This window comes from Leucoraja erinacea, chromosome 6, assembly GCF_028641065.1.
Source record: "Leucoraja erinacea ecotype New England chromosome 6, Leri_hhj_1, whole genome shotgun sequence".
NCBI classification, from domain to species: Eukaryota; Metazoa; Chordata; class Chondrichthyes; order Rajiformes; family Rajidae; genus Leucoraja; species Leucoraja erinaceus.
Window position 1 is genome coordinate 65,089,226 of NC_073382.1, and position 26,615 is coordinate 65,115,840.

The 26,615-nt window shown below is 44.8% G+C and overlaps 2 protein-coding genes across 2 annotated transcripts in view; both read right to left on the reverse strand.

The window, feature by feature from the left end:
* grm5b (glutamate receptor, metabotropic 5b) overlaps positions 1–26,615 on the reverse strand; it is a 473,006-nt gene that overhangs the window by 106,284 nt on the left and 340,107 nt on the right. The window contains 1 exon segment of the mRNA XM_055637258.1: positions 22,640–22,808. Coding sequence (XP_055493233.1) covers positions 22,640–22,808 — 169 coding nt within the window.
* On the reverse strand, positions 1,220–2,268 carry LOC129698247 (uncharacterized). Its single transcript, XM_055637260.1, has one exon. The coding sequence runs from the start codon at positions 2,216–2,218 to the stop codon at positions 1,361–1,363; it is 858 nt and encodes a 285-aa protein (XP_055493235.1). The 5' UTR covers positions 2,219–2,268; the 3' UTR covers positions 1,220–1,360.

Consider the following 26,615-nt stretch of genomic DNA (forward strand, 5'->3'; position numbering starts at 1 on the left):
TTCTGTTATTGGTATTGGTATTAATTTGTTATTGTCATGTGCACTCAGATATAGTACACATGACAATAATAAAGCAATACCAGTACTCATTGGAATTGATAACCAAGTCCATCAATAGACCTCTATTTTACTCCCTCTATCTTTGATAAATCTTAGTTAAGATTTTCTTTAACATTACATGTTGATCTAATCTTTGACATTCTCTTTCTCAGCCTATCTTTTTTTATTTCTCTTTACACTTAGGTTGATTCTCTGTATAAACAAGCAGATATTTTCAATGTCATCTAATCCATTTGCCATCCAGGGATTTCTGCATCATCCTTATGTAAATACACCCAGACTGAATCTGAACCATCCCCTTTAAAAGGCCAAGCATTGCTGCCTAATAATTACAAGTGTCGTGTTTTCCAATTTAACGTGGATTTCTCTTTCCTTATTTTGCTGTAGTTATGCTTCTCCCAGTTCAGTTCGCCTTTCACTCCCCTCTCAGAGTCTGAAGAAGTGTCTCGACCTGAAACATCACCCATTCCTTCTCTCCAGATAGCCTGCCAGTCCCGCTGAGTTACTTCAGTATTTAGTGTCTTCTCCAAAACTTAGCCTAACCTTATAGCATGATCCAGTCTGAAGAAGGGTCACGACCTAAAACATCGCCCATTCCTTCTCTCCAGAGATGTTGCCTGCCCCGCTGAGTTACTCCAGCTTTTTGTGTGTATCCTCTCCAAATCTTAGCCAAGCCTTACAGCATGATCTTCCAAGGTCACTTAATCTGGACTCTTTTCTTGATGTACCTCATTCCCCATTGTCAACATTGGCGTCTTCCCTATTGGCCAGCAACTTAAAAACGTTTCTCCCCTCTCTGGTTTACACAATCCATTTCCCCCATTCAATGTGGGAGTAATACAGATAATGTAGCAAAGTGGTTAATTATTACTAAATGCCAATCAATGTCCTAGACTGATGAACTGGAGACATACAGTTAAATCCTAGCTTAGCCGTTGGGAAATTTAATTAAATTTAATTGGATAATTCTGAAATGTAAAAATAAATTGTTTTCTGTTTTAATTTCATGAAATTTTCTGGGTAACAAATGTATTTTCTGTTGTTGGAGCAAACCCATTAACCTTACCCAATCTAACCAATATAGACTACCGTCGGTATTATGGACCTCTTCATAACAGATTTCAGGAACAGTGAGTAAACACTGTCAAGTCAAGTAAAGTCAAGTCATTTTTATTTCTATAGCACATTTAAAAAACAACTCTCGTTGACCAAAGTGCTTTACATTGGTGGAGGTACTAACGATATACAACATTGGTTCATAGATTAAGTACATACATAAATACATACATATAGCCCTCCCTCAGAGGATGTCAAGAAAGGCTTGAGAGTAAAGATGAGTTTTAAGTCTCGACTTAAAAGAGTTGATGGAGGGGGCAGTTCTGATGGGAAGAGGGATGCTGTTCCACAGTCTAGGAGCTGCAACCGCAAAGGCTCGGTCGCCCCTGAGCTTATGCCTAGACCGCGGGATGTTCAGTAACCCCAAGTCGGCCGATCTGAGGGACCTGGAGGTGGTGTGGTGGGTAAGCAGACTTTTGATGTATGTGGGGGCAAGCCCGTTAAGGGCTTTGTAAACATAAAGAAGGATCTTGAAATTTATTCGGAACTGCACAGGGAGCCAGTGGAGAGAGGCCAGGATCGGGGTGATGTGGTCCCTTTTTCGGGTGCCCGTCAGGAGTCTCGCTGGGGCGTTTTGGACCAGTTGCAAGCGGGACAGGGAAGATTGGCTGATGCCAATGTAAAGGGAGTTGCAGTAATCTAGGCGGGAGGAGATAAATGTGTGGATGATCTTTTCGAGGGCATCAAACTGGAGGAATTGTTTTATTTTAGCTATCTTCCGAAGCTGGAAGAAGCTAGCTTTTACCACGGCATTGACTTGTTTGTCAAATTTCAATGCTGAGTCAAATATCACGCCAAGGTTTTTGACGTGGGGTTTGAGTAATGGGGTAACGCTTCCAATGCTTCCTGCTATATTTTTGATTGAGTCCGAGGGGCCGAGAAGGATGACCTCAGACTTACTCTCGTTTAGATGGAGGAAGTTCTTGGCCATCCAACACTTTATATCCTCGAGGCAGTGGATAAGGTTAAGCAGATTTGATCGGTTGTTGGGCTTCAGGGGGAGATAGAGTTGTGTATCGTCTGCGTAGCAATGTAAGGACATTCCGTGCCTTTGAATGACTTGGCCAAAGGGGAGCTATACAGGGAGAAGGGAATGGGGCCAAGGATGGAACCTTGTGGAACCCCACAGCAGAGACTAGCTGGGGCAGAGAAAGTGGGAGGCCACAGCCAGTGGATCATCCTAGTTCCACTGACTCAGAGTAAAATGTTACTATATCTAAGATCACACATATAACAATGTCATTTATCATCTACAAAAGATAAATTACAGGATATTAACTATTTAAAATGTATTTACAATGTTTAAAGTATTATGCATGTTGTGTATTTGCCTTTTAATTGTGCCTGAAGAAGGGTCCTTACTCAAAATGTAACCTATCCATTGTCAAAGATGTGGCCTAACCCGCTGAGTTACTCAAGCAATTTGTGTCCATCTTTGGTATAAACCAGCGTTAGCAGTTCATTTTTATTACAGTGTATTATGTGTCTTGTTTAATGTATGTTTGTTTGCTGTTTTACCAAAACTGTACATATTTACCTCCCTCCCCCTTCATTTAGTTATAGTGGACAATCGGCAATAATGGACAAATCCCCCCCCATCCCCCCCCCCCCCCCCCCCCCCCCCCCCCCTCCCTCATGGTCCATTATATTGAGTATTATCTGCCAGATCCTGACCTTGAATCATGCCTGTGTGAAGTTTGCATGTTCCTGTGACTGCTTGAGTTTCCCCAAAGTGCTATGGTTTTCTCCCACATCCAGCAGACGTGGGTTTGCAGAGTAATTGACCTCTGTAAAATTGCCCCTAATGTGCAGGTAGTGGGTGAGGAAGTGGGATAACAGAACTTGTATATCTTGATTAGTGTGTGTCATTGGCCGTTTTTCTAATACTGTACATATTTACGCCCCCTTACTCAGTTCTAGCAGACATTCAGCAATAATGGACACCATCCCCCCCCTCCACCATGGTTATATAATGAGTATTATCTGTATTTGCCTTCAGACCTCAGCAATATGGATAAATCTTAACAACCAATTCTTGGAATTGGCCCAGCAAACCACTTACATCAAGGACAATTGGGGATGGACAATAAATACTGTGATACCAATGCCCTATGAATGAATTAAAAATTAATTCCAGTGCAAGAATATTGTAGTTCATATAGCTTTCATATTTTTTACTCACAAGTCTCCCCTCTGTGTTTCTCGCCATTCGGTAGCTTATAAAATACAACAAGTAATGTAAAAACTATTTCACTGTATCTGAACTGTAATCAAATAATTTCTACAATTGATCCATCTTTAGAACCATTATATTTTCCTTTAAAGTTCTTATCCTTCCTCCTTTCTTTACTTTGCTGAATTCTCCTCAGCTAGATATTATAAAACAGAATGTGTTTTGTTCTAAATTGTAGTTTGCTGTTTATCATTGAATCCAGCAGTGGGTTTAGACATGCTGAGCTGAGGGGGTGGATGCAGTTCAAATGCAGACCCTCAGTTTAATGCCAGCCAATATTCAGTGTATATGCAAGAAATTTACTCATCCAAATAGTCACTGACCTTCATTAAAAACGAACGATTAACTCAATATTTTTGGTTACATTTTTTATTTCACTGTAATGTTTATATCTTTAATTACTTTTTGGTAGCGTCATGTATTTTTCATGAGGGTAGCACTGGTAGAACTGCTGGTAGAACTGCTGCCCCACAGTGCCAGAGACCTGCCTTAGATCCTGACCTTGGATGCTGTCTGTGTGGAGTTTGCACATTCTCCCTTTAATCACGAGTAGCCTCTAAGTGCTATGGTTTCCTCCCATATCTGAAAGACGTGTGAGTTTGTAGGATAATTGGCCTCTGTAAAATTGCCCCGAATGTGTAGAGGGTGGGTGGATGAGAAAGTGGGATAATAGAACTTGTGTGAATGGTTGGCATGGACTCGATGAGCTGAAGGGCATGTTTTCATGTTATAACTCTAAACTAAACTACATGAAAACTAAATTTATATATTTTTAATTAAAATAATATTTTTCACTGTTATTTTAATCCATTTTGATTCTCCTAATATCCTTGCACTGTCCAATACTGTAAGGTGAAGCTAGAGGCAGGGTCTCAGATCTTAGTTGTAATTTGTAGCTCACTCTATCGCAGAAGGGCCATGGAATGATGTATTTCAGCGCAGCACATCCAATTGAACTACAGTAGGTTGAGGCCAACTTGTGATTCACAGGAATCCAGCCTATTGACCATTTTTAGTTTAGAGATAAAGCGTAGAAACAGGCCCTTCGGCCCACCGAGTCCGCACTGACCAGCGATCCCCACACATTAACACTATCCTACACACACTAGGGACAATTTTCATTTATAGCAAGCCAATAAACCTACAAACCTGTATGTCTTTGTAGTGCAGGAAGAAATCAAAGATCTCGGAGAAAACCCACACAGGCCATGGGGAGAACGTACAAATTCCGTACAGACAGCACCTGTAGTCAGGATCGAACCCGGGTCTCCAGTGCTGCAACTGCTGTAAGGCAGGAACTCTACCACTGTGCCACCATTGAACCATTCCCATTTAAAAACCAATTGTCCGACTGGGACCTGTTGGCACAACAGGCTACCAGTGGTGCATAGGTAGACTTGGAGGAGTACACATCCACTGTGCTCTCCTACATCAACTGCTGTGTGGAGTCTGTCACAGTGGACAAGCAAATAAAGATGTTCCCAAACCGGAAACCATGGATGAACAAGGAGGTTCAGGATCTGCTAAGGGCACGCAACAATGCCTTTAAATCCAGGGACACTTCTGCCTACAATGCTGCCAGGTCAAACCTGAACAAAGGTATGAAAAAGGCCAAAGACATCCACAGGCAAAGGGTGGAAGACCACTTCAATACTGTGGACACCAGAAGCATGTGGCAGGGTGTCAGGGACATTACTGACTACAAGAGCAGCCCTGCCTGCCCCCACAGTGATATCACACTGGCCAACGAGTTAAACCCCTTCTTTGCCCGCTTCAAAACTGGCAACACCACCAGGAGTGGAATAACCCCGGCCAGGGCGGAGGGAGAGGTCTTAACACTGAGCACTCAGGAGGTACAGTGCGCTCTGCGTAGGATCAATCCACACAAGGCTGCAGGCTCGGATGTCCAAGAAAGGGTACTAAACAACTGTGCTGTATAGCTGGCTGAGGTATTCACGAGGATCTTTAACCTGTCTCTATCTCTGGCAACGGTCCCCAAGTGCCTGAAGACAGCTACCATAGTGCCGGTGCTGAAAAAGTAAAAAGTCACCAACCTGACTGACTACCGCCCGGTTGCCCTAACTCCAATCCCCATTAAGTGCTTTGAAAGGCTGGTCCTCTCCCACATCAAATCCAGCATCCCTGCCTCCAGGGGCGGAAAACCCGGAGGGGGGGGGTGGCGAAGGGGCCAGAGGGAACACGTTCCCCCCATGTTTGGAGAGGTGGGCGACATCCCCGCCAGGTTAACCTGCCTGGGCTTGCGGGAAATATGGCCAGCGTGGAGAAGCAGCGCTGGTGTCCTGTCAGTCCAGGCAGGGCTGTTAGTTAACCCGGCGAGACAGGCAGTTGAGCTGCATTTAGCGCTGGATTGAGCCTCCGAAGCCTCGCGCGCGTGTGTGAGTGTGCGCATAGGCGCGCGGCCGCCAAAAAATTGTGTCCCCCGTCCCCTCCATGTTTTGATAGTGAGTTCCGTTCTTGCCTGCCTCACTGGACTCTCATCAATTTGCATATAGGGCAAATAGATCCACAGAGGATGCCATCTCTCTGGCTCTTCACACTGTACTGACTCACCTAGAAAGACAGGGCATGTACGTGAGGATGCTCTTCATAGACTATAGCTCTGCCTTCAACATGGTCATCCCCACCAAGCCGATATGCGACTGGATCCTGAATTTTCTGATGGAACGACCGCAGGCAGTAAGACTGGGCCCGCACCTGTCCTCCACTATCACCCTGAGCACCGGCACACCACAGGGCTGTGTACTAAGCCCCATGCTCTACTCCCTCTTCACACACAACTGTGTTCCTGCATTCGACACCAACACCATCGTCAAGTCTGCAGACGACACAACGGTGATCGGGCTGATCACCAACAGTGATGAAACAAATTACACAGCGGAAGTGCAGAACCTGGCGCACTGGTGCTCACGTAACAACTTGTCCCTAAACACCTCCAAGACCAAGGAGCTGATTATCGACTTCAGGATATCCCATAATGGAGAATACGCCCCAATTTCCATTTATGGGGAAAGTGTGGAGAGAGAGTCCAGCTTTAAGTTTCTGGGCACACACATCTCAGAGTACCTCACATGGTCCACCAACACCACTGCGCTGGTCAAGAAGGCACAGCAACGACTGTTCTTCCTGAGAACATTGAAAAAGACTGGTCTGCCCCAACAGCTGCTGACAACCTTCTACCGCTGCACCACAGAGCATACTAACACAAGGCATCTCTGTGTGGTATCTCAGCTGCACGGAGGCGGAGAGGAGAGCTCTTCAGCGCGTCGTCCACAGAGCGCGGAAGATTATTGGGACACAGCTACCAGCCTTGAAGGGCATCTACTACATACGGTGCCTCAGGAAGGCCGTCAGCATTCACAGAGACTCCTCACACCCTTGTAATGGACTTTTCGGCAGACATTACAAGGCCTTCTACACCCGCACCTACAGACTCAGGAACAGATTAATCCCCAGAGCTATAGCTGCTCTGAACCGGCCCTGCTGAGTGCCCCCCACCCCCACGAACTGTCTCCCTCAGATGGTCACGTTGCACATCGACCCGGTAGACACATTTGCACTTTAGACTGTCTTTACTGTTTTACTGTTTAACTGTTCTCTTTATAAACCATGTTCTCGGGCTATCGAAATCTAAATTGTAGTAGTTGTTTAAGTTATGACATCGGATGAAAGCTACATAGCAAATCTTGTTGCACATATGTGCAATGACAATAAAAGATATTATTATTATTATTATTATTATTATTATTATTATTATTATTATTATTATTATTATTATTATTATTATTATTGCCATGTGGCTATTTCTGGCTGAAGTTCACCAATCTCAAAAACTGCACTATGTACTGGCACAAATATAGTCCAAAATTAACAGACCCTTTCATATTTCCTACATTGCCTGATTCTATTTTATTTTTAACCCTCTCCTGCTTTTAACCCTCTATACTATTTTACTTTGGAGTCACGTGAGTGACTACGTGAAGACCCCGTCTAGCACGCATGCGCGACATAGCGTCTCACGCAGTGCATAGCGGCAGACGGGAGTACGAGCTCTCCTGCACCAATTTGAAAATGGACCTTCAGGTAAGCAAATCTTACTCTGAGGACATGGTGTTTTCGAAACCCTGTTCGGTTTTATTTTAAATAGGAACAGAACAGGGGAAAACACCAAGGAAGGTCGTTCCCCGTAGGGCTGTTATGGACCAGGAGGGTTCCAGCAGTGGGGGGCGATCGGCGGCACCTGGACCGCACAACGCTGCGGTCCACAGTCACTGACAGCATTCCGAGCCAAGCCCAGCCCAGCGCCGCTAGCACAGCTCAAGGTAACGTTGGCGACCAACAGCATTGGGCTGGAGACAGGCACATGGATGTCGGACCAGCTGGTTCACTCAGCAGAGCCCGGCACGGTAGACTACCGCCTGAGAACGAGAAGGTGACCATTTCAAGCCTTATGAAAAGGCTCATGGAGCAAAAGCTCCAGTGAGACTTGCTCCGGGAGCTGGGGCAAGCTCGCCAAGGGAGCACAAACACTACCGCTCCAGTGCAGTAACAGCACTGGCCACCGCATCTCCCTCAACAGAGAGGAGCGTTGGCGACCAGGGCTGGGCTGGTCAAGAAGAGGGATCACTGGCTGAACAACATCGGGAGTATGTTTGAGGTACAGGACCAGGAAGAGCTGCTGGGTGTGGTGAACCGCTACGTGGCAACACCACGAGCGAGACGGTCGTTACAGCCTAAACTGGCAGCCAGCTTACTACCTGTCCTTTAAACCTCTCCAAGATAGCTAGTCATTGAGGCGTTGGACTTTATCATGCCTCCCCAAAATTGCATTTGCTCAATGTGCCTGCCATTACTGGGGGTACATTGAGCAGGGTATTTAAACCCAAAAACTTAAAATTGCAAAATGTTGATACCCCTGACGTCGGCTATCACTTCACATGCTCATTCCAGAGACAGGGTTGACATGCCAAAACACCCTGGCTCTACTGTGCAACACAGTATGTGATTGTCAACCACTGGAAGGAGGTCATAAAACCTGCCCTCAACCTCAAAAATGTGCAGGACTGTGAGAACGCCGGCCACAGAACCACAGATCCTGCTATTTGGCAAAGAATTACCAAATCAAGCCTAAAATCTGGATGAAGAATTCAAGACATTCGGCCTCATGAGGGCAGGACCCAGAATGAGCAAACCACGCAAAACCCAGACGGCAGTACCTCTACGCATCCACCAGTAGGCGTCTACTTCATGGTACTGATGAAAGCTCGGGACCCGCATGCCATCCCCGCAAGTCTTTCAGGACAGGGCCCAGAGCGGGCCCCATGGAAAATGCACCACCCCCCAACAGCACCACCCCGACAGACAAGGAACCAGAAACCGAAGAAATTAACACACCACCAAACAGTGGAGGTAGGTGGGTCTGGTTTATACCATCACATAAAAGGTGAGGGGATTGTGCTAACAGGGGGGGGGGGGGGGGGGGGGGGACACTACACCTGTTTGTGAAAGCATGAAGAACTATCACACTTGGTAGTTATATACCAAAAAGTATTCAAGGATAAAAATTGCATTTAAGAAAACTTGCCACCAGTTCAGCACGAAAGTATTCAATGTGGTTAAGTCAATGATGGTGTGACATTTACCATCTTTTTTGGTTTTAGTAAATTTAATACGAATTCCAAATGTTCATATTTAGACTTCTTTATGACCCCTTTGTAAGTAACTTCTCCAGCTGAACTGGATCATTGACTTAACCACATTGAATACTTTCGTCAGGTATACACACTTTAATGGAAAACATTTGTAACTGCCAAACAATGGATTTCCTAAGGATACTTTATGGTAGGCATCGACTAAAAAGATGCATACTATTCAGTACCCATTCATAAAGATCATCGAAGATACCTAAAAATTTACCTGGATGGGGTAACTATGGCAGTACAAATTATAGACAAATGGGCTAATATGAGCCAAAACTGTTTTCCAAGATATTTAAACCAGCCCTGACACTATTAAGGAAACATATTGTCATGGCATATCTCGATTATATTTTACAATAGACAAAACCATGGAATTAGCTAATTCAGCAGCATTAGCTACTAAATCTACGTTGACACCATCCACAACTATGGACTATCTAGTATTCAATTAACTCAGTCCACATGTCTATAACGTTGCCAAAAGAAAAGTCAGCAGAATTGGCACAAACCTGTAACAAATTAATGATTAACAATCAACCAACCATTCGACAAAGTGGCAAGAGAAATTGGGAAATTAGTAGCAGCGTTATCAGCTACTTAACTTGGACCTTTGCATTAGAGCAAAGGTGCTAGTGTTTTAAACAACATACAGATCACTTTGACTGAACCATGCAATTGCCTATTTCAGACCTATAATGATGGAAAGAGAACATTTGGCATAGTTCTAGTCCCATCATTTATCAATAACCCATATCCAGGACAGGTGGTAGATGGACTAATCTAGTCATCACTACTACAGACACTGCACATAAAACCTAGTTGGAAATGTTGGGTGCGTTCCATGGGTTAAAAGCATATTGTTCAAAAGTGCACCATTTTGCATGTTCATTTACAATTTGACAATATCACAGTGGTGGCCTATACTAACCACATGTGCGGGATAAAATCGATATCATGTGACAATTTGATCAACACAATCTGGTAATGGTGTGTCGATAAACATATTTGGCTATCAGCAACTTACCTACCAGGCAAGTTAAATACTGTGGCAGACATATTAAACCAAAGTATTTGCTGAAATTACAAAGTAATATGGAACACCAGATATCGATTTCTTTGCATCCCGACGGAATCACCACGTACCGATGTATGTCGCTTGGGAACCAGAACTTGAGGCAGCGGCGATGGATACATTCTCACTGAACGGGGGGGAACTAATCTCTATGATTCCTCCCCCCCCCCCCCCTTCTCCCCCACCATTCAGGTACTATGCAAAATACAGATTAACTTTGCTTCGGACTTTTTGGTAGTACCCGACTGGCCTACATGGTTCCCAGTGGTCCTAGACAGGGTCATTGAAACCCATGACCGTTCCCAGCGGACCAAATCTACTGATCCACCCTGTGTCAGGTGAAAGTCACCCATACCATAACAGAATAAGCCTACTGGGTTGCAGATTCCAAAAAGACCTTTTGATGGACCTGGGATTGTCAAATAGGACCATGGAGACGATGACAGCATCTCACCGACTTCCACCAAGAAACAATATCTCTCCAGTGTGAGAAAATGGGAAACATACTGCTCGAGAACAGAGACAACCTACTAATCAACCACCATATCTATGTACCGGAGTTCCTGGCCAGCCTTCACCACAATGAAGGTCTGAACTATAGCACTATCAAATGTGCTAGAAGTGCACTGTCAGCCTATCTAAGACAGGCACTGGTGGCCAAATTAATGAGAGGCACCTTCTATTCAAAACCCCCTAGACCTAGATATATCAAGATCTGGGATGTCAGCGTTGTCCTGACATACCTAATGGATGGCCACCAGCCAGATCCCTTACTCTGAAAACCGCTACCCTGTATACGGCCATGCTGATGGCTTAGTCTCAGCATAAGGGTCCAGTCCTTTTACCTACTCAGACTGGACAATATGGTCGTAACATCAGACCAAATAACATTCACCATTCAGGAGCTGGTAAAATAGAGTAGACCAGGAACTTAAGGACTCATTATGGAATTCTGGGCGTACCCACCTGACCACCGTTATGTGTCATGACTCACCTTCTACAATATATCAACATAACCTAAAATTCCCGAGGGAGACAAAATGGGTCAGCCACAAAAAAGCCACTGGGTCAGGGTACCGAGTCAAACCATCTCTAGATGGCTCAAACAGGTATTGGGAGCTGCTGGAGTTGATACTGATATTTACACATCTTACTCCACCAGAGCAGCATCCACGTTGGCGGCTAACAGTATGGATGTGCCACTGGACCTAACCTGGTAACAGCGGGGTGGTCCATGGGAAGAACTTTGAAACATTCTACAACAAGCCATTAAAACCCATTTCACTTGCAGAGAGAATTTTAGACGCTGCAAAAAATATATAATTTAGCCCGGGGGCGCATTACTTTCTTTGTTATTATTTTCAAATAATACCATTGTTGTTTTACAGACCGATTCAGGTTTGATTACGATAACATACTTCCTCCCTTGGATGACTTCGGCAGCGAGTGAAGTATGGACCGTTACACGGTTTGAAATCACAGAGCTTTAAAATCTTCACGTAGTCACTCACGTGACTCCGAAGTAAAATAGTAAGATTAAACGAGAACTTACCAGTTTGAAGTTTGATCTGTATTTTATGAGGAGTTACGATGAGGGATTACGTGCCCTCCACTCCCACTCTCAATTATAGAAATCAACTGGTATCTTAGTTCTCCTTATCTTTACTATGTTTATTTCAATTATTGTGTTTTCTGTGATTCCACAATGCTGCTTTGAAGTATGTCGCGCATGCGTGCTGGACAGGGTCTTCACGTAATCCCTCAAGACCTTTTCTTGTCGGGTCTCTGTTGTCGTTGGGGCTGCAATGAGGAGCGGCCTCCAACAGAAGAAGACCGGGGACTCTGGTGCCGACTCACCTCACCGTCGCTGAGCTGGCCGAGTCCGGAGCGGTGGTGGAGCGCTGCTGCTGCTGCTGCTGCTGATTCGGAGGCTGCAACTGCGGGTCTGTGGACGGCGGCACCGGGAGCCCGCGGGTCCCTGGAGGGAGACCGCTTTTCAGGGCTCCTGCAACGGCGACTTCTCCCGCCCGAGTTGCGGGGTCGAAGAGCTCCTGGAGCGGGGCCTAACATCACCGCCCCGCGCGGCTTGGAATGGCCGCGGGACTCTGCGAGCGCACGCCGGGGGCTCCAACATCAAGACCCGGTGTGCGACCTTGCATCACCCGGCGTGGCTTTAATGGCCGCGGGACAATCGCCATCGCCAGCCGGGGGCTATGACTTTGACTCTGACATCGGGGGGGGGGGGAGTGCAGTGGAGAGATAAGTTTTTTTTGGCCTTCCATCACAGCAATGTGATGGATGTTTATGTAAAATGTAAATTATGTTGTGTCTGGGGTCTATTTGTTTGTAATGTATGGCTGCAGAAACGGCATTTCGTTTGGACCTCAAGGGGTCCAAATGACAATTAAATTGACTATTGACTATTGACTATTAAGTCCCAGTTGACGTTGTTCTGATCCTTCTGCTCCCCTTCCCTCCACCTACATTCTTTCTCCTAGCTACACAATTCACACCATGTCAATGTGCATCGGAAATGTCCTCATTCTTCAGGGAACGGGGGTTCCCCTCCCGTACTATAGATGTGGCTCGCACCAGGGTCTCTTCCATACCCCGTAACACTGCTCTCTCACCCCATCCCCCCCACTCGTAACAAGGCAGAGCCCCCCTGGTCCTTACCTTTCACCCCACTAGACGTCACATACAACAAATATTCCTCCATCATTTTCACCACCTCCAACGTGACCCCACCACTAAGCACATCTTCTCATCTCACCCCCTGTCTGCTTTCCGCAAAGACCGCTCCTTCCATAACTCCCTTGTCAATTCTTCCCTTCCGTCCCGCACCAACCCCTCCCCGGGCACTTTCCCTTGCAACCGCAAGAGATGCAACACTTGTCGCTTTACCTCCCGCATCGACTCCATTCAAGGACTCAAGCAGTCGTTCCAGGTGCGACAGAGGTTTACCTGCATCTCCTCCAACCTCATCTATTGCATCCACTGCTCTAGATGTCAGCTGATCTACATCGGTGAGACCAAGCGTAGGTTTGGCAATTGTTTCGCCGAACACCTCCGCTCGGTCCGCATTAACCAAGCTGACCTCCCGATGGCTCAGGACTTCAACTCCCCCTTCCATTCCGAATCCGACCTCTCTGTCCTGGGCTTCCTCCGTGGCCAGAGTGAACATCATCGGAAATTGGAGGAGCAACACCTCATATTCCGCTTGGGCAGTTTGCACCCTAGCGGCATAAACATTGAATTCTCCAATTTACGTTAGCCCTTGCTGTCTCCTCCCCTTCTCAGCTCTCCCTCAGCCCTAGGGCTCCTCCTCTTCCTTTTTCCTTTCTTCTCCCCGCCCTTCCCCCCCCTCCCCCCCCGATCAGTCTGAAGAAGGGTTTCGGCCCGAAATGTTGCCTATTTCCTTCGCTCCATAGATGCTGCCGCACCCGCTGAGTTTCTCCAGCACTTTTGTCTACCTTCACACCATGTCAATCCTGTTTCACAAGCCTGCAAGCAGTATGAAGAAGGGTCCTGACCCAAAACAACATCTATCCATGTTCTCCAAGGATGCTGACTGACCTGCTGAGTTACTCCAGCTGTTTGTGCCTTTTAATGAGGTTAATGATTCAGCTCTGCTCTGGTGCAGCACTACTTCCCAGAGTAGGACCTTGCATACACTGATATGTTGCACTCCCAACATCTTATCCCATATCTCTCAGACACTGGCGCCCTTCAATACTGTAACATGTCCTTCCGGCACGTATTAATGTGTTGTATGCTCCTTTTTATATTCCCACTAGACTGTGACCCCCATCCACATTAACAAGACGGAGGTGGAACGTGTTTCCAGCTTCAGGTTCCTGGGGGTCAATATCTCCGATGACCTCTCCTGGACCCACAATACCTCAACTTTGGTCAAGAACCAGCGTCTCTTCTTCCTGAGGAGATTAAGAAGGTCTATCTGTCTCCTCAGATTCTGGTGAACTTCTACCGGTGCACCATCGAGAGCATCCTTACCAACTGTATCACAGTATGGTATGGCAACTCCTCTGTCTCCGACCGGGAAGCACTGCAGAGGGTGGTGTAAATTGCCCAATGCATCACCGGTTCCTCACTCCCCGGCGCTCATCATCGTCAAGGACTGCTCTCACCCCAACCACAGTCTGTTTACCCTCCTACCATCCGGGAGGCGCTACAGGTCTCTCCGTTGCTGGACCAGCAGGTCCAGGAACAGCTTCTTCCCTGTGGCTGTTACATTACTCAACACTGTACCTCAGTGATTGCCAATCACCCCCCCCCCCCCCGACACTCCTTCCACCAGGAAAAAATAATTGCACTACTGTGACTGTATGCACGTAAATATATTTATTTATTGTTCATATTCTTTGTTGCTTTTCTAGGGAGATGCTAACTGCCTTTCGTTGTCTCTGTACTGTACACTGCACAATGACAATAAAGTTTGAATCTGAATCGGAATCTGAATCTGAATCTGAATCTGTGACACCAGTACTAATCCAGAGTGTATTCCTAGTATCTTGTTTTCTAGTTTCCTCAAAGCTCCAAGAACTCTTACCATAGGCTTTCAACTCACGATTATTATGTCACTCATGATGATAGTGTCATAGAGTTTTCTAGTCATACAGCACGGAAAAAGGCCCTTGGACTCAGCACATCCATGCTGACTAAGATGCCCCAACTACGCTAGTCCCATTTGTCCCATATTCCTCTAAACCTTTCCTATCCATGTACCTGTCCAAATGACTTTTAAATGCTGCTATAGCACCTGCCTCAACTACCTCCTCTGGCAGCTCTTTCCCTGTGTCCACCACCCTCTGAGTAAAAAGGAATATAGAATCATGAATTCTGACTCGTCCCTTTCTTCTCAAATACATTTCTGCAGTGTGATGATCAACATATCATATGGGGTGGGACTGGGACTGCTAGTCAATCAAATCGCTAATGCAGCTACACTATGTTGCACTTCTTCTGCTGAGCTTTGCCTTATAATATAATAATAATAATAATTTTATTTATAGAGCACTTTAAAAACAAACATAGCTGCAACAAAGTGCTGTACATCACTAATCATTGACAAAAAAGTTAATACACACCAAAAATAACAATCAAAAGAAATAGTAGGAAAAGACATGTAAAATAAAGAAACATCAAAAACACCACAAACAGAAGCAAAGCCTCAGGCATGGTCAAAAGCCAGGGAGTACAAATGCGTTTTAACACTGGATTTGAAGATGGACAGTGAGGGGGCCTGTCTGATGTGCAGCGGCAGGGTGTTCCAGAGTGCCGGAGCAGCAACAGAGAAGGCTCTATCCCCTCTGAGCCTCCGACTAGACCTCGGTACCTCCAGGAGCAGCTGACCAGCTGACCTGAGGGACCGGGCAGGAGTGTATGGGTGGAGCAGCTCAGAGAGGTAAGGCGGGGCGAGCCCATTCAGAGATTTAAAAACAAATAACAGTAACTTAAAATGAACCCGAAAGTGCACCGGGAGCCAGTGTAGGGAGGCCAGAATTGGCGATATGTGCTCCCTCTTTCGAGTCCCTGTCAAAAGGCGAGCAGCAGCATTCTGAACCAACTGGAGACGAGCCAGTGAAGAACGAGCAACACCAAAATAGAGCGCGTTACAGTAATCCAGCCTAGATGTAATAAAGGCATGGATTACTGTTTCAAAATGCTGCCGCTCGAGAATGGGCTTCACCTTCGCCAGCTTCCTTAGGTGAAAGAAGCTGGACTTAACCACCGCGCATATTTGGCGATCTAATTTAAAGTCACCGTCCATCCTAAAACCCAGGTTCACAACTGTTGGCTTCACGTACCTTGACAATGGACCTAAATCAACAAATGGAGGTTCACGGCAGCCATTGGGATCAAATAAAATCACCTCTGTCTTCTTTTCATTAAATCCAAGAAAGTTTAGGGCCAACCAGGACTTAATGTCATCAAGACAAGACAGAAGCGATTTTACAGAAAAGGCATCTTCCCCCCCTCAGCGGCAAATAACGTTGGGTATCATCTGCATAACAGTGGAAGGAGATGCCATGCTTTCTAAGGATGGAACCCAGAGGAAGTATGTACAGCGAGAAAAGCAGGGGCCCCAGAATCGAACCCTGTGGAACCCCATATGACAGGGGAGCGGAAGAGGATTCAAACCCAGCAAGGCTAACACACATGGTTCTGCCCGCCAGATAGGACCTGAACCATCCCAGGGCACTGTCGCAGATGCCCACTAACTGCTGTAGCCGAGATAATAAGATATTATGGTCCACCGTATCAAAGGCGGCAGACAAGTCCAGCAGGACAAGAACCACACAATCCCCAGAATCATTAGCCAGGAGGATATCGTTAAAAACCCTTAGCAATGCTGACTCCGTGCTGTGCATGGTTTTAAATCCAGACTGGAAGATCTCCCGAATATCATGCTCCTCCAGGAATAGTTTTAGCTGAGCATAAACAACTCTCTCCAGCAATTTAGAAATAAAAGGCAATTTCGAGATGGGTCTAAAATTGGCCAGAACAGATTGATCCAGGCCAGGTTTCTTAAGCAGTGGTTGCACTACCGCATGCTTAAAACTCACGGGGACAACCCCAGAACACAAGCTGCTGTTAATAATGGTAAGAACCGACTGCCCTATACTAGGGAAGACCTCCTTAAAAAGATGTGGAGGGACCGCATCACAAGGAGAACCCGATGGCTTAATATGGGAAACCACATCCTTTAAATACGATATAGTCACAGGCTCAAACTTGTCGAATACCACCAGGCAAGGGACCGAAACAGAAGGGTCAGAGGCAGGTGCTGAAATGTTAGCCCTTAAGGAAACAACCTTATCAACAAAAAAGTGCAGGAAGTCATTACACATTTCAGGTGAAGCTTCCAGACAGACAGGCTGCGGGGCATTTAGAACAGAGTCAATGATTTCAAATAGCACACGAGGGTTGTTACACTTTGACACAATAATTTTAGACAGGTACTCTCTCTTGGCCTTTTTAACACTGTTTTGGTAGTGACGCCAACAGTCCCTGAGAATTTGAAGTGAAACCTGTAGCCTGTCCTTCCTCCACTTTCGCTCAGCTCTGCGACACTCCCGTCGTGCTGCACGAGTCACTGCACTGAACCAGGGTTCAGGTTTAGCCCTCGGCTTCAACGATCTTAACGGAGCCACAGAGTCCAGTATAGTCCTGCATGAAGAATGAAACCACGAACTAATCTCCTCCGTACCAAGAGGAGTGGACGCAGAGGGGGCGCAGAGCTGATCGAAAGCAGCAGAGAACTTGCCAGCAGTAAGAGGGCTAAAAGACCGACAGCGCCGAGCAGACACCACAGGCAAAATTGCTTCACAGGAGAAATTGACATCAAACAATACAGGCATATGATCTGAAAACACACAATCAGAGATTTCCAAATTCAACACAGACAAGCCATGAGAGAGAACAAGGTCCAGTGTATGTCCATGTTCGTGTGTGGGACCAGACACACACTGGACAAAATCAAAAGAGTCCACAAGGCTGAAAAAGTCCTTCACTAACGGCTTAGCAGGACAGCACACATGGATGTTAAAGTCCCCAACCAAAAGGACACGATCATAGTTGGGCACGATCCCAGCCAGAAAATCAGAGAATTCATGTACAAAGTCCTTATTATACTTGGGCGGTCGTTAGATGACTGCACAAAGCACCGGTTTCGAGCGGCCCACTTCAAATACAGTTGCTTCGAAACTGGAGAAAGAAGATGATAGAGGGCATTGCCTGCACTTAAAGTTATTTTTATAAACAGCCGCTGTTCCTCCTCCACGGCCCGATATCCGCGGTGAGTTGAAATAAGAGCAGCCAGCCGGTAATAGCTCAACAAGAGCGCTGCACTCACCTGGACCCATCCAAGTCTCAGTCACACAGAGGAAATCCAGTCCACGTGAGCAGAAGAAATCCCTCAGTATAAAAGTCTTGTTTGCCAGGGATCTGGCGTTCACTAAACCGATCCTGGAGGGGGATGGACTCATCAGATCAGCTGATCGCTGAGCCCGGTGCAGAGTCCTCAGGTTCTGGGGATTCACCCCGCGGTGGCGGGGCCGAGGAGAGCATGGGAGGCGTGGCCCGTCTCGCCGCAGCTCCTGAGCATAGGAAGGGGTGGGGGCGAAGGGACCCACCCGGAAGAGTTGGTGTACCAGGTGACCTCCTTCGTTCCTCCTACCGAGACGGTGAGCCAAGCCAGTTCTCCATGCTGCAGCAGGTGGACAGTGCTCCCGATTGTTGGGGAGGAGATTGTCCGTTGACAGTTGACAGTTGACAGTTGGTGAGCACCAGGCTGAAGGCTGCAGGCCCCGGAGATCTCCCTGAGCAAAGTGTTCCCGACGCTCAAGGCTTTCGAGGAGATTCCCACCTCCTGGCCCACCCAGTTTAGACTTCACCAGTCGACCGCTACGTTTGCCACGGCGACGGCGACGGCGACGGCGACGGCGACGCTTCCTCGGGCTTAAAACCCACTCCAGGTGAGTTTGGATTCCCAAGAGGAACGGGGGCAGTGTAGTATGTCCGCGGTAAACAAAGGCACCGACATTACGCTGAATGTCCATTAGAGATGTACGGTCGTAGACCAGCAGAGACTTTAGTTGTCTAACACCAATAGAAAACACAAAAAACAGAGAGAGCAACAGACAGGCAGCCATAGACATCGGCGCCATCTTGGAATCTTATGGTATGTGGCAGTCAACTGTACATCTTCATGGTGTGGTCGCCCTTGTGGATTTCATTGCTAATGTAGAGTGCTGCATTCCCTGTGGATCCCTGCACAGTCTGCTCCATCCTACTCCTTAAATCATCCCCCTCATGTTATTCAGAATTCCATCTGGCCGATCATCTGGAGGTACAGAAGTGTGAAAATGCAGACCTCCAGATTCAGGGACAGTTTCTTCCCAGCTGTTATCAGGCAACTGAGCCATGCTACCACCAATTGGAGAGCAGTCCACACCTGCCATCAACCTCAGTGTCCCTTGGACTATCTATAATCAGACATTACTGGACTATATCTTGTACTAAACGTTATTCTCTTTATCCTGTATCTGTCCACTGCGGACAGCTTGATTGTAATCATGTATATAGCCTCTCCACTGACTGGATAGCATGCACCAAAAACGCTTTTCACTGCACCTCGGTATCTGTGACAGTAGTAAACTAAACTAAACTAAACTAAACCAAGATAGACAAAATGCTGGAGTAACTCAACGGGACAGGTAGCATCTCTGGAGAGAAGGAATGGGTGACATTTTGGGTCGAGAAACGTCACCCATTCCTTCTCTCCAGAGATGCTGACTGACCCACTGGGTTACTCCAGCATTTTTTGTCTATCTTTGGTTTAAAGCAGCATTTGCAGTTCCTTCCTAAACTAAACTAAGGATTGGCCACATTTGGGAATCCATGATTCAGGAAAGATTCAAATGCCCGTATACTGGTGCCATTTAAGCTTTGAAACTTTAATCCATGATTTCATGCACCTTTAGACACTTCCTGTACACGTGGCTCCCAGGGACACAGGGAATATCTTGTCAGTCCCTCACTTTGCTGGAAATAGAGAGAATGGATCATTGCTGTACCTCAACCTAATTAGAAACTGTGGAAACAAATAAACTCAATGGATAGATGTTGATTAAGTATATAATTACTTTTAATTGAATCTATACTTAATGAACTGAATGATACTGCTATAGTTCAAACTGCTCTTAAAAGTGAATTAGCCACGACTAATTATTTACTCAGGCTGATGAAGAACTATTGTGATATGGTGGTTAAACTGAACAGTTCCTGAAAATAGAAGCTGGGACTGTCATGGTTATTATGTTTGCTGAATGGAACATCAGCAGCACATCAGTTTAAACTGTCTAGGTAGACTGGGGAAGGGTCTTGACCCGAAATGTCACCCATTCCTTCTCTCCAGTGATGCTGCCTGTCCCGCTGAGTTACTCCAGTATTTTGTGTCCACCTTCAATTTAAACCAGCATCTGCAGTTCTTTCCTACACAGTTTAAACTGTCTGTTCATTATCATGATTCCAAGATCCAGTTAATGCTGGATGCATCAGCAGCACTTTGGTGCTGCAGTTAAGCTGCTGTCTCAGAGCTCCAGCAACCTGAGTTTGATTCTGACCTCAGATGCTGTCTGTGTGGAGATGTTTTAATCTTCTCTGTGACTGTATGGGTTTTCTTCAGGTGCTCTGATTTCCTCCATATCCCAAAGATATATGGGCAGGGAATGGGATTACTCTCTACGGTGGCATTGAATCAGTGGGCCAAGTGATCCTCTTCTACATCATAAGGAAATATGATAATGTCAACTGAGGACCAATATGACGTGAGGGCTTCACCACTCAAAGTGCGTTTGGGATGCTTAATCCACACCTGCATCCCAGGTGCATTGTGCAGGTACTGGCAGTAATGCAGAGAGTCGTCGAGTAATACAACATGGAAACGGGTCCTTTGGCCCAGCACGTCCATGCCAACCAAGCTGCCCCATCTAAGCTAGTCCTATTTGCTTGCATTTGGCCCTTATCACTCTAAACATTTCCAACCCATGTACTTGTTCAAGTGTCTCTTAAATGCTTTTATAGTATCTGCCTCAACTACCTCCTCCAGCATTAGGGGCATCTCAGCCACAGAACAAAATGAAATTAGTTTAGTTTAGTTCTGAGTTCATTAGTTTAGTTTTAGTACATTGTGCAATATGCGAGAAGGCAGTGCCCCAGTTTTCATGATCTTGAACTGGATGCCTCAATGGTTAAGGTGTAAGTAGAAGCCATGAAATATACAGTGGACCGAGAAATCCTGCAGCCACGTGTTCAACAGGAGGTGGGTGCAGAAAATCAGGAAGGTTACTGTCATGATTCAATTGCTGAGGACCTGGATGCCAAGCTGCAAGAAGTTCACTAACCTCACATTAATGGTCAATGTAAGTGAATGTACCTTCAAATGCCGTTCAAATGTACCTATGAATAGGCGACTTTTTGGGTCGAGACACTTCTTCAGACTGATCAATAGGCGATGTTTCGGGTCGAGACCCTTTTTTAGACCCTTCAGTCTGAAGAAGGGTCTCGACCCGAAACGTCACCTATTCCTTCTCTCCATAGATGCTACGTCACCCACTGAGTTTCTCCAGCATTTTATGTCTACCTAAGCCAACATTCTTGGATAGTTACAATTCTGTGAATTAAATATATTAAGAACCTTTGCTCGAATACTTTGAACTACAAAAACCAATAAAGTTAGGACTCAGCAGTAGCAAATTAATTTCTAAATCAGTGAGGCTTTTCTGGGTGAGTGGGACCCAATATTACTTTCAGTTTGATTGATGTCGCCAATTATAGAATAATATAGAATATTATTGACCTAAGGCATCAGAAAGTGAAGGAATACAATTCATAATTCTGCTTGTTTCAGAATTGTTAAATTTTGCTTGAAGTACGATAACGTATTATACATTAGCCTTTGTAAGCCCCAGAGCATATTTTCTTAGATAGTTTGACGATTTTTGTTAAATAGAATTTAGATCACTATCCATGAAGGAAAAAAAATTACCATACTGCACATTAGAGCAGTATTCCCAGATCTGTTAAGGAATGGCTGAGTGACTACAAAGTCATAGCGCCACGCTTGTGGGGAGAATACAAAATGGGATTAATGTCAGATTAGTGTGAATGGGTGGTTAATGGTCAGTGTAGACTATGTGACAAAGGGCCTAGTTCTAGATTTGTCGATTATTTACAAGGGTAGAAAGGAAAAACTACCTGAATTCATTAACATACTTTTTGACCAGGTGATAGATGTGGTCATGCTTTCACGTAAAATAATTTGCATAGAAGTGAAGATAAGATAACGCATCAATGGCTATCACCACGCTTTATAATCAATTGTGATCAATTTGCGATTGAAACAAGGCATTGCCCAGCAGCATAAACATGCACAGGATTGCCAAGAAATCAACTAAATTGACTGTTGCCCTCTTGCCTCATTTTTAATTGCCTTCAGTTTAGTTCAGTTCAGAGATACAGTGCGGAAACATGACCTTTGGCTGACTGAGTCCGTGCCGACCAGCGATCTCCACACACTAACACTATCTTACATGCACTAGGGACAAATTACAATTATACCAAGCCAATTAACCTACAAACGTCTTTGGAGCGGTTGGTTGCTGTTTCAAGATGTAATCGTCAAGTGTCATGAGTCAAGAGTGTTTAGCTGTAATATGCACTGGGAATAGAACAATGAAATTCTTACTGTAGCTTAATAGGCAAATTAACGTAAAAACACAATAAATAAATCCAACAATTCAAGTTTGTCTTCTCATAGCTAATACCCTGAAGTCCAGAAAATGGGATGAAAATTGATCCTCTGCAATGCAAAATTAAATATTATGTGCAATGCACATGAGGAATAAGCCCACTCACCTTTATTTCAGCTTTTGCACATGGGTCACTGCAAACTGATCGGACAACAAGTTCTTTATTGACCCAAATTCTAGCGTCATCCATTTTCAGTTCCCCGTTTTCCCAGCTTCCGATGTTCATATAGTCAAAATGGTCTTTCCTCAGCTTTTTAAAATTCATGATTTCATATCTAAATGCAAGAAAATAATGTTAGACAATCACTCAAGATCCTAAAAATATGAAAGAAAATGAAGGTACTTAAATGAATATAAGTTTTGGATGGTACGAGCTGAAAGTACTGCAGGATGAACTTCAAAGAATACATTGATATTGAGGACAAGGCAGGCAAAATTGCAGATAAATAATATTCACTTTTTATTAATTGTTACAAATTATACAGGTGACCAGGTATATTCATTTCTGTGGGTGGGCAGGGGAGGGGCAAGTAAACTGCTTGAACAATTTTTGCATTTCTTAAAGGATTTTATACCTGCTATTTATAGCATCCTCTTCTTACAAAAGAGGTGCAATAACAGAAACTGCATTAAACATGGTGAGGATAGAGGCATTTACTAATAACAGATACAAAACGGAGAAAGGATAGGAAAAGAGAAAAGGCTTGGTGGACTGGTTGTGCTAGTTTGAAAACAGAGGATATCTTTGAAGGATTACAGACGGAATCCATTTTGTTAGAAAGACAAGAAAGGCCTCGAGAGTGGGAATTTGGGAAGCAAAACTGGAGAGAAATGTCAGAAATGTTTATATGGTATAAAGTGGCAATTTTGTTGGCTTCTAGTTACCCAAATGTTGACCTGGATAATGTCGGAGTCAAGAGAAGTAGGAAGTAGAAGTAGAAGTAGTAGAGGCAGGATTGGGAGGGGGTGGGGAAGACAACATTTCTGCATGTGTCCAGGAAAGTGTATTGAATGGTACATTCACAGTTTAACTATGAAGGAGATATTGTTGGATCTGGTATTGGAGAATGAAGCAGGTTAAATGGATTAAATGCTTGATGGAGGACACTTGTTTATTTTAGTTTAATTTAGAGATAGTGCGGAAATAGGCCCTCCGTGTTCTGTGCCTGCACTGGCCAGCAATCACCCATACACACGTTCTATCCTACACACCAGGGACAATTGACTACAAATCAATATGACTTTTGGAATGTGGGAGGAAACCGATGCTCTCAGTGAAAACCAACTCAGTCACAGGGAGAATGTACAAACTCCATACGCATAGCACCACTGGTCAAGTTTGGACCTGGGTCTCTGCTGCTGTAAGGCAGCAACTCCATCGCTGGCCACTGTACCGCCCTATGTGTAAAACTAATTATTTGGTTTAGGTTAGCATTGGAGAAGGCAAGGAACAATCTAATATAAAACCACTAGATTGGAACAGTGTTAATTTGAATGGGATGAGAAAGGATCTAGAGTAAAATAGAACCAAAGATTAACAGGAAGAATAAGGCAGTATAACAATGGGTGATCTTTTCAGAGGAAATACCTCAGTACAGATTAAGTGCACTTTCCATTAATGCCAGGGCCTTGAGAGAGGTTAAGACTTTGATAAAAGTAAAGAAAGGGAGTCTGATGCATTTCAGGTGAATTTTTTGAGTAAGAACTAGACTAAATACTGTTGTAAGGGAACTTGTACAACACTAATCCTATCACAACACCAGAACACCATGGATCACCTCCTGCACTACCCAAAGACTTGATTTTCAAATTGTGTTTTTGTATTGTCTTGATTTTTGTACACTTTTGCTTTTCACTCTCTTGTGTTATTCATTTGTAGTTTATGTACAATTTATATTGTTTGAACCGATGTATCTGTGATGCTCTTGAAAGCAAGACTTTCATTGTATCTGTACCTCACCGTACATGGTCATGTGACAAAAAACACAACTTGACATGAATTGACGAGGAAATGAAGAGCAAATTAATAGTAAGATTAAACGAGAACTTACCAGTTTGAAGTTTGATCGTTATTTTATGAGGAGTAACGATGAGGGATTATGTGAAGAACCCCGCCAGGACGCATGCGTGTCATTCTTCAAAGCAGCGGTGTGAAATCACAGATAACTGTAATGACTAAACATAGTAAGATTAGAGAAGAGATACCAGTTGAATATATGATCAAGGGTGGGAGCGGAGGGCACGTAATCCCTCAACGTTACTCCTCATAAAATAACGATCAAACTTCAAACTGGTAAGTTCTCGTTTAATCTTACTATTTAACCGGAGTCACGTGAGTGACTACGTGAAGATTTTAAAGCTCTGTGATTTCATGCCATGGAAACGAGTCCATGCATCACATCTGCCTTGATTATGGGGAGAATAGTGTTAACATCATTAGACATCAATACGATATTGAAAACCCAACGATAAATATATTAACACCAAATTATAGCCCCTATTTATGGGGTAAATTATATTACAGAACTTAAAATTGTTTCTGCAAATGTTCCAGGTTCAATGACTGGTTTGTTATAAAATCGTTGGAAAGTTTTCTCCGTTGACCATCCTGCTGTCTTGAGGATTTGGTCCATAGGAACATGCAACTTCATAGCTGCCGATGTAGCTGCAGCCCTGGTGGAGTGAGATTTAAAAATGCTAGTGTCTACTCCAGCCTTTATTGGGACCTGTTTTAGCCATCTAGAGATGGTCTGGACTGTCACTGTTTTGAGTGGCTGTTTGAGGCTGATTAAAAGTGACAACTCTTTCCCTCTGATGATCTTAGTATACTCCATATATAATAGTAAGTTTGTTACAATACAGAGACGATCATCTGTCGGGTAGGCCCTGAATTCTGTTTTTAGGCCTGCTGACCCCTGTCTGTTCTGTTTGACTAATTCATTGATGTGAAAAGTTAAATTTCCAGATGAAATAGTCATGTTGTCCAGCCTTAGTTTCTGTAGTGACTGGACCCTATGTGCCGTGACCAAGGCCATCAGCATGACTGTTTTCATAGTCAGTTTCTGTAGGGACAGAGCTGTAACTGGAGACGAGTTTCTTAACATGGTCAGTACAATGCTCACATCCCATATTTGGGAGTACCTGGTTCTTGGGGGATTAACATTAAAAATGCCCCTCATGAGTTTGGTTACCAGGGTGTGTCCCAACAAAATGCCACTCTGTTCCTTGCCACAGGTATGTTGACAGAGCACTTCTGGCACAGTTGATGGCACTATGACTGAGCCTCTCATCGTAATGGAGACTTGCCAGGAATTGCAGAACAGACGGGATGTTCATAGATCTGTGGGTGATGTTTATTGTTGTGACAGTACTTCCCATTTCTTGATGACACCAAGTACTGTTTTTTGGTGGACTGTCTGTGGGCCACGGAAATAATATCCACTGCTCGGTCCGTCAGTCCCAGGAGCAGTAGAGGTGCTTTCAAACTCTACAAATTAATAGGTTTATATAATTATGACATGGGTAACTTACCCTTGTTGCAGGATGAACCAGTAAATTAGGTCTATGATGGGTGGTGATGCATGGTTCTAATACCATGTCGAGTATCACCGGGACCCGTGGTTGAGTAGGCTAATCGGGTACTATCAAAATACCAGACGCGGAGTCTTGCTGTATATTCCTAAATACCCGACTGATGAGGCAGAAAGGAGCGAATGCATAAATAAACAATCCCCCAATGCAGCAAAAATACATCTATTGCCACTGCCCCAGGTTCTGGTTCCCATGAACATAATTCGATAACTGGTGTGAGCCTGGATGCGAATAGGTCGATATCTGGTGTTCCATACCGTGCTGTAATTTCAGCAAATACATTTTTATCCAACATCCATTCAGTGTTTTCATTGAATTTGCGTGACCTGTTGTCTGCCACTAAATTTAGTTTACCTGGTAAGTAGGTAGCTGATATCCAAATATCTCTCTCTGGATACACTATTGCCAAATTGTGTTGGCCAGATTGTCACATGATGTCGATATGTTTCCACCCATATGGTTGATATATGCTACCACGGTGGTGTTGTCAA

Excerpts from the sequence above, each read along its gene's own strand:
- LOC129698247 (XM_055637260.1), bottom strand. The coding sequence starts at position 2,218 with ATGTCCTTACATTGCTACGCAGACGATACACAACTCTATCTCCCCCTG.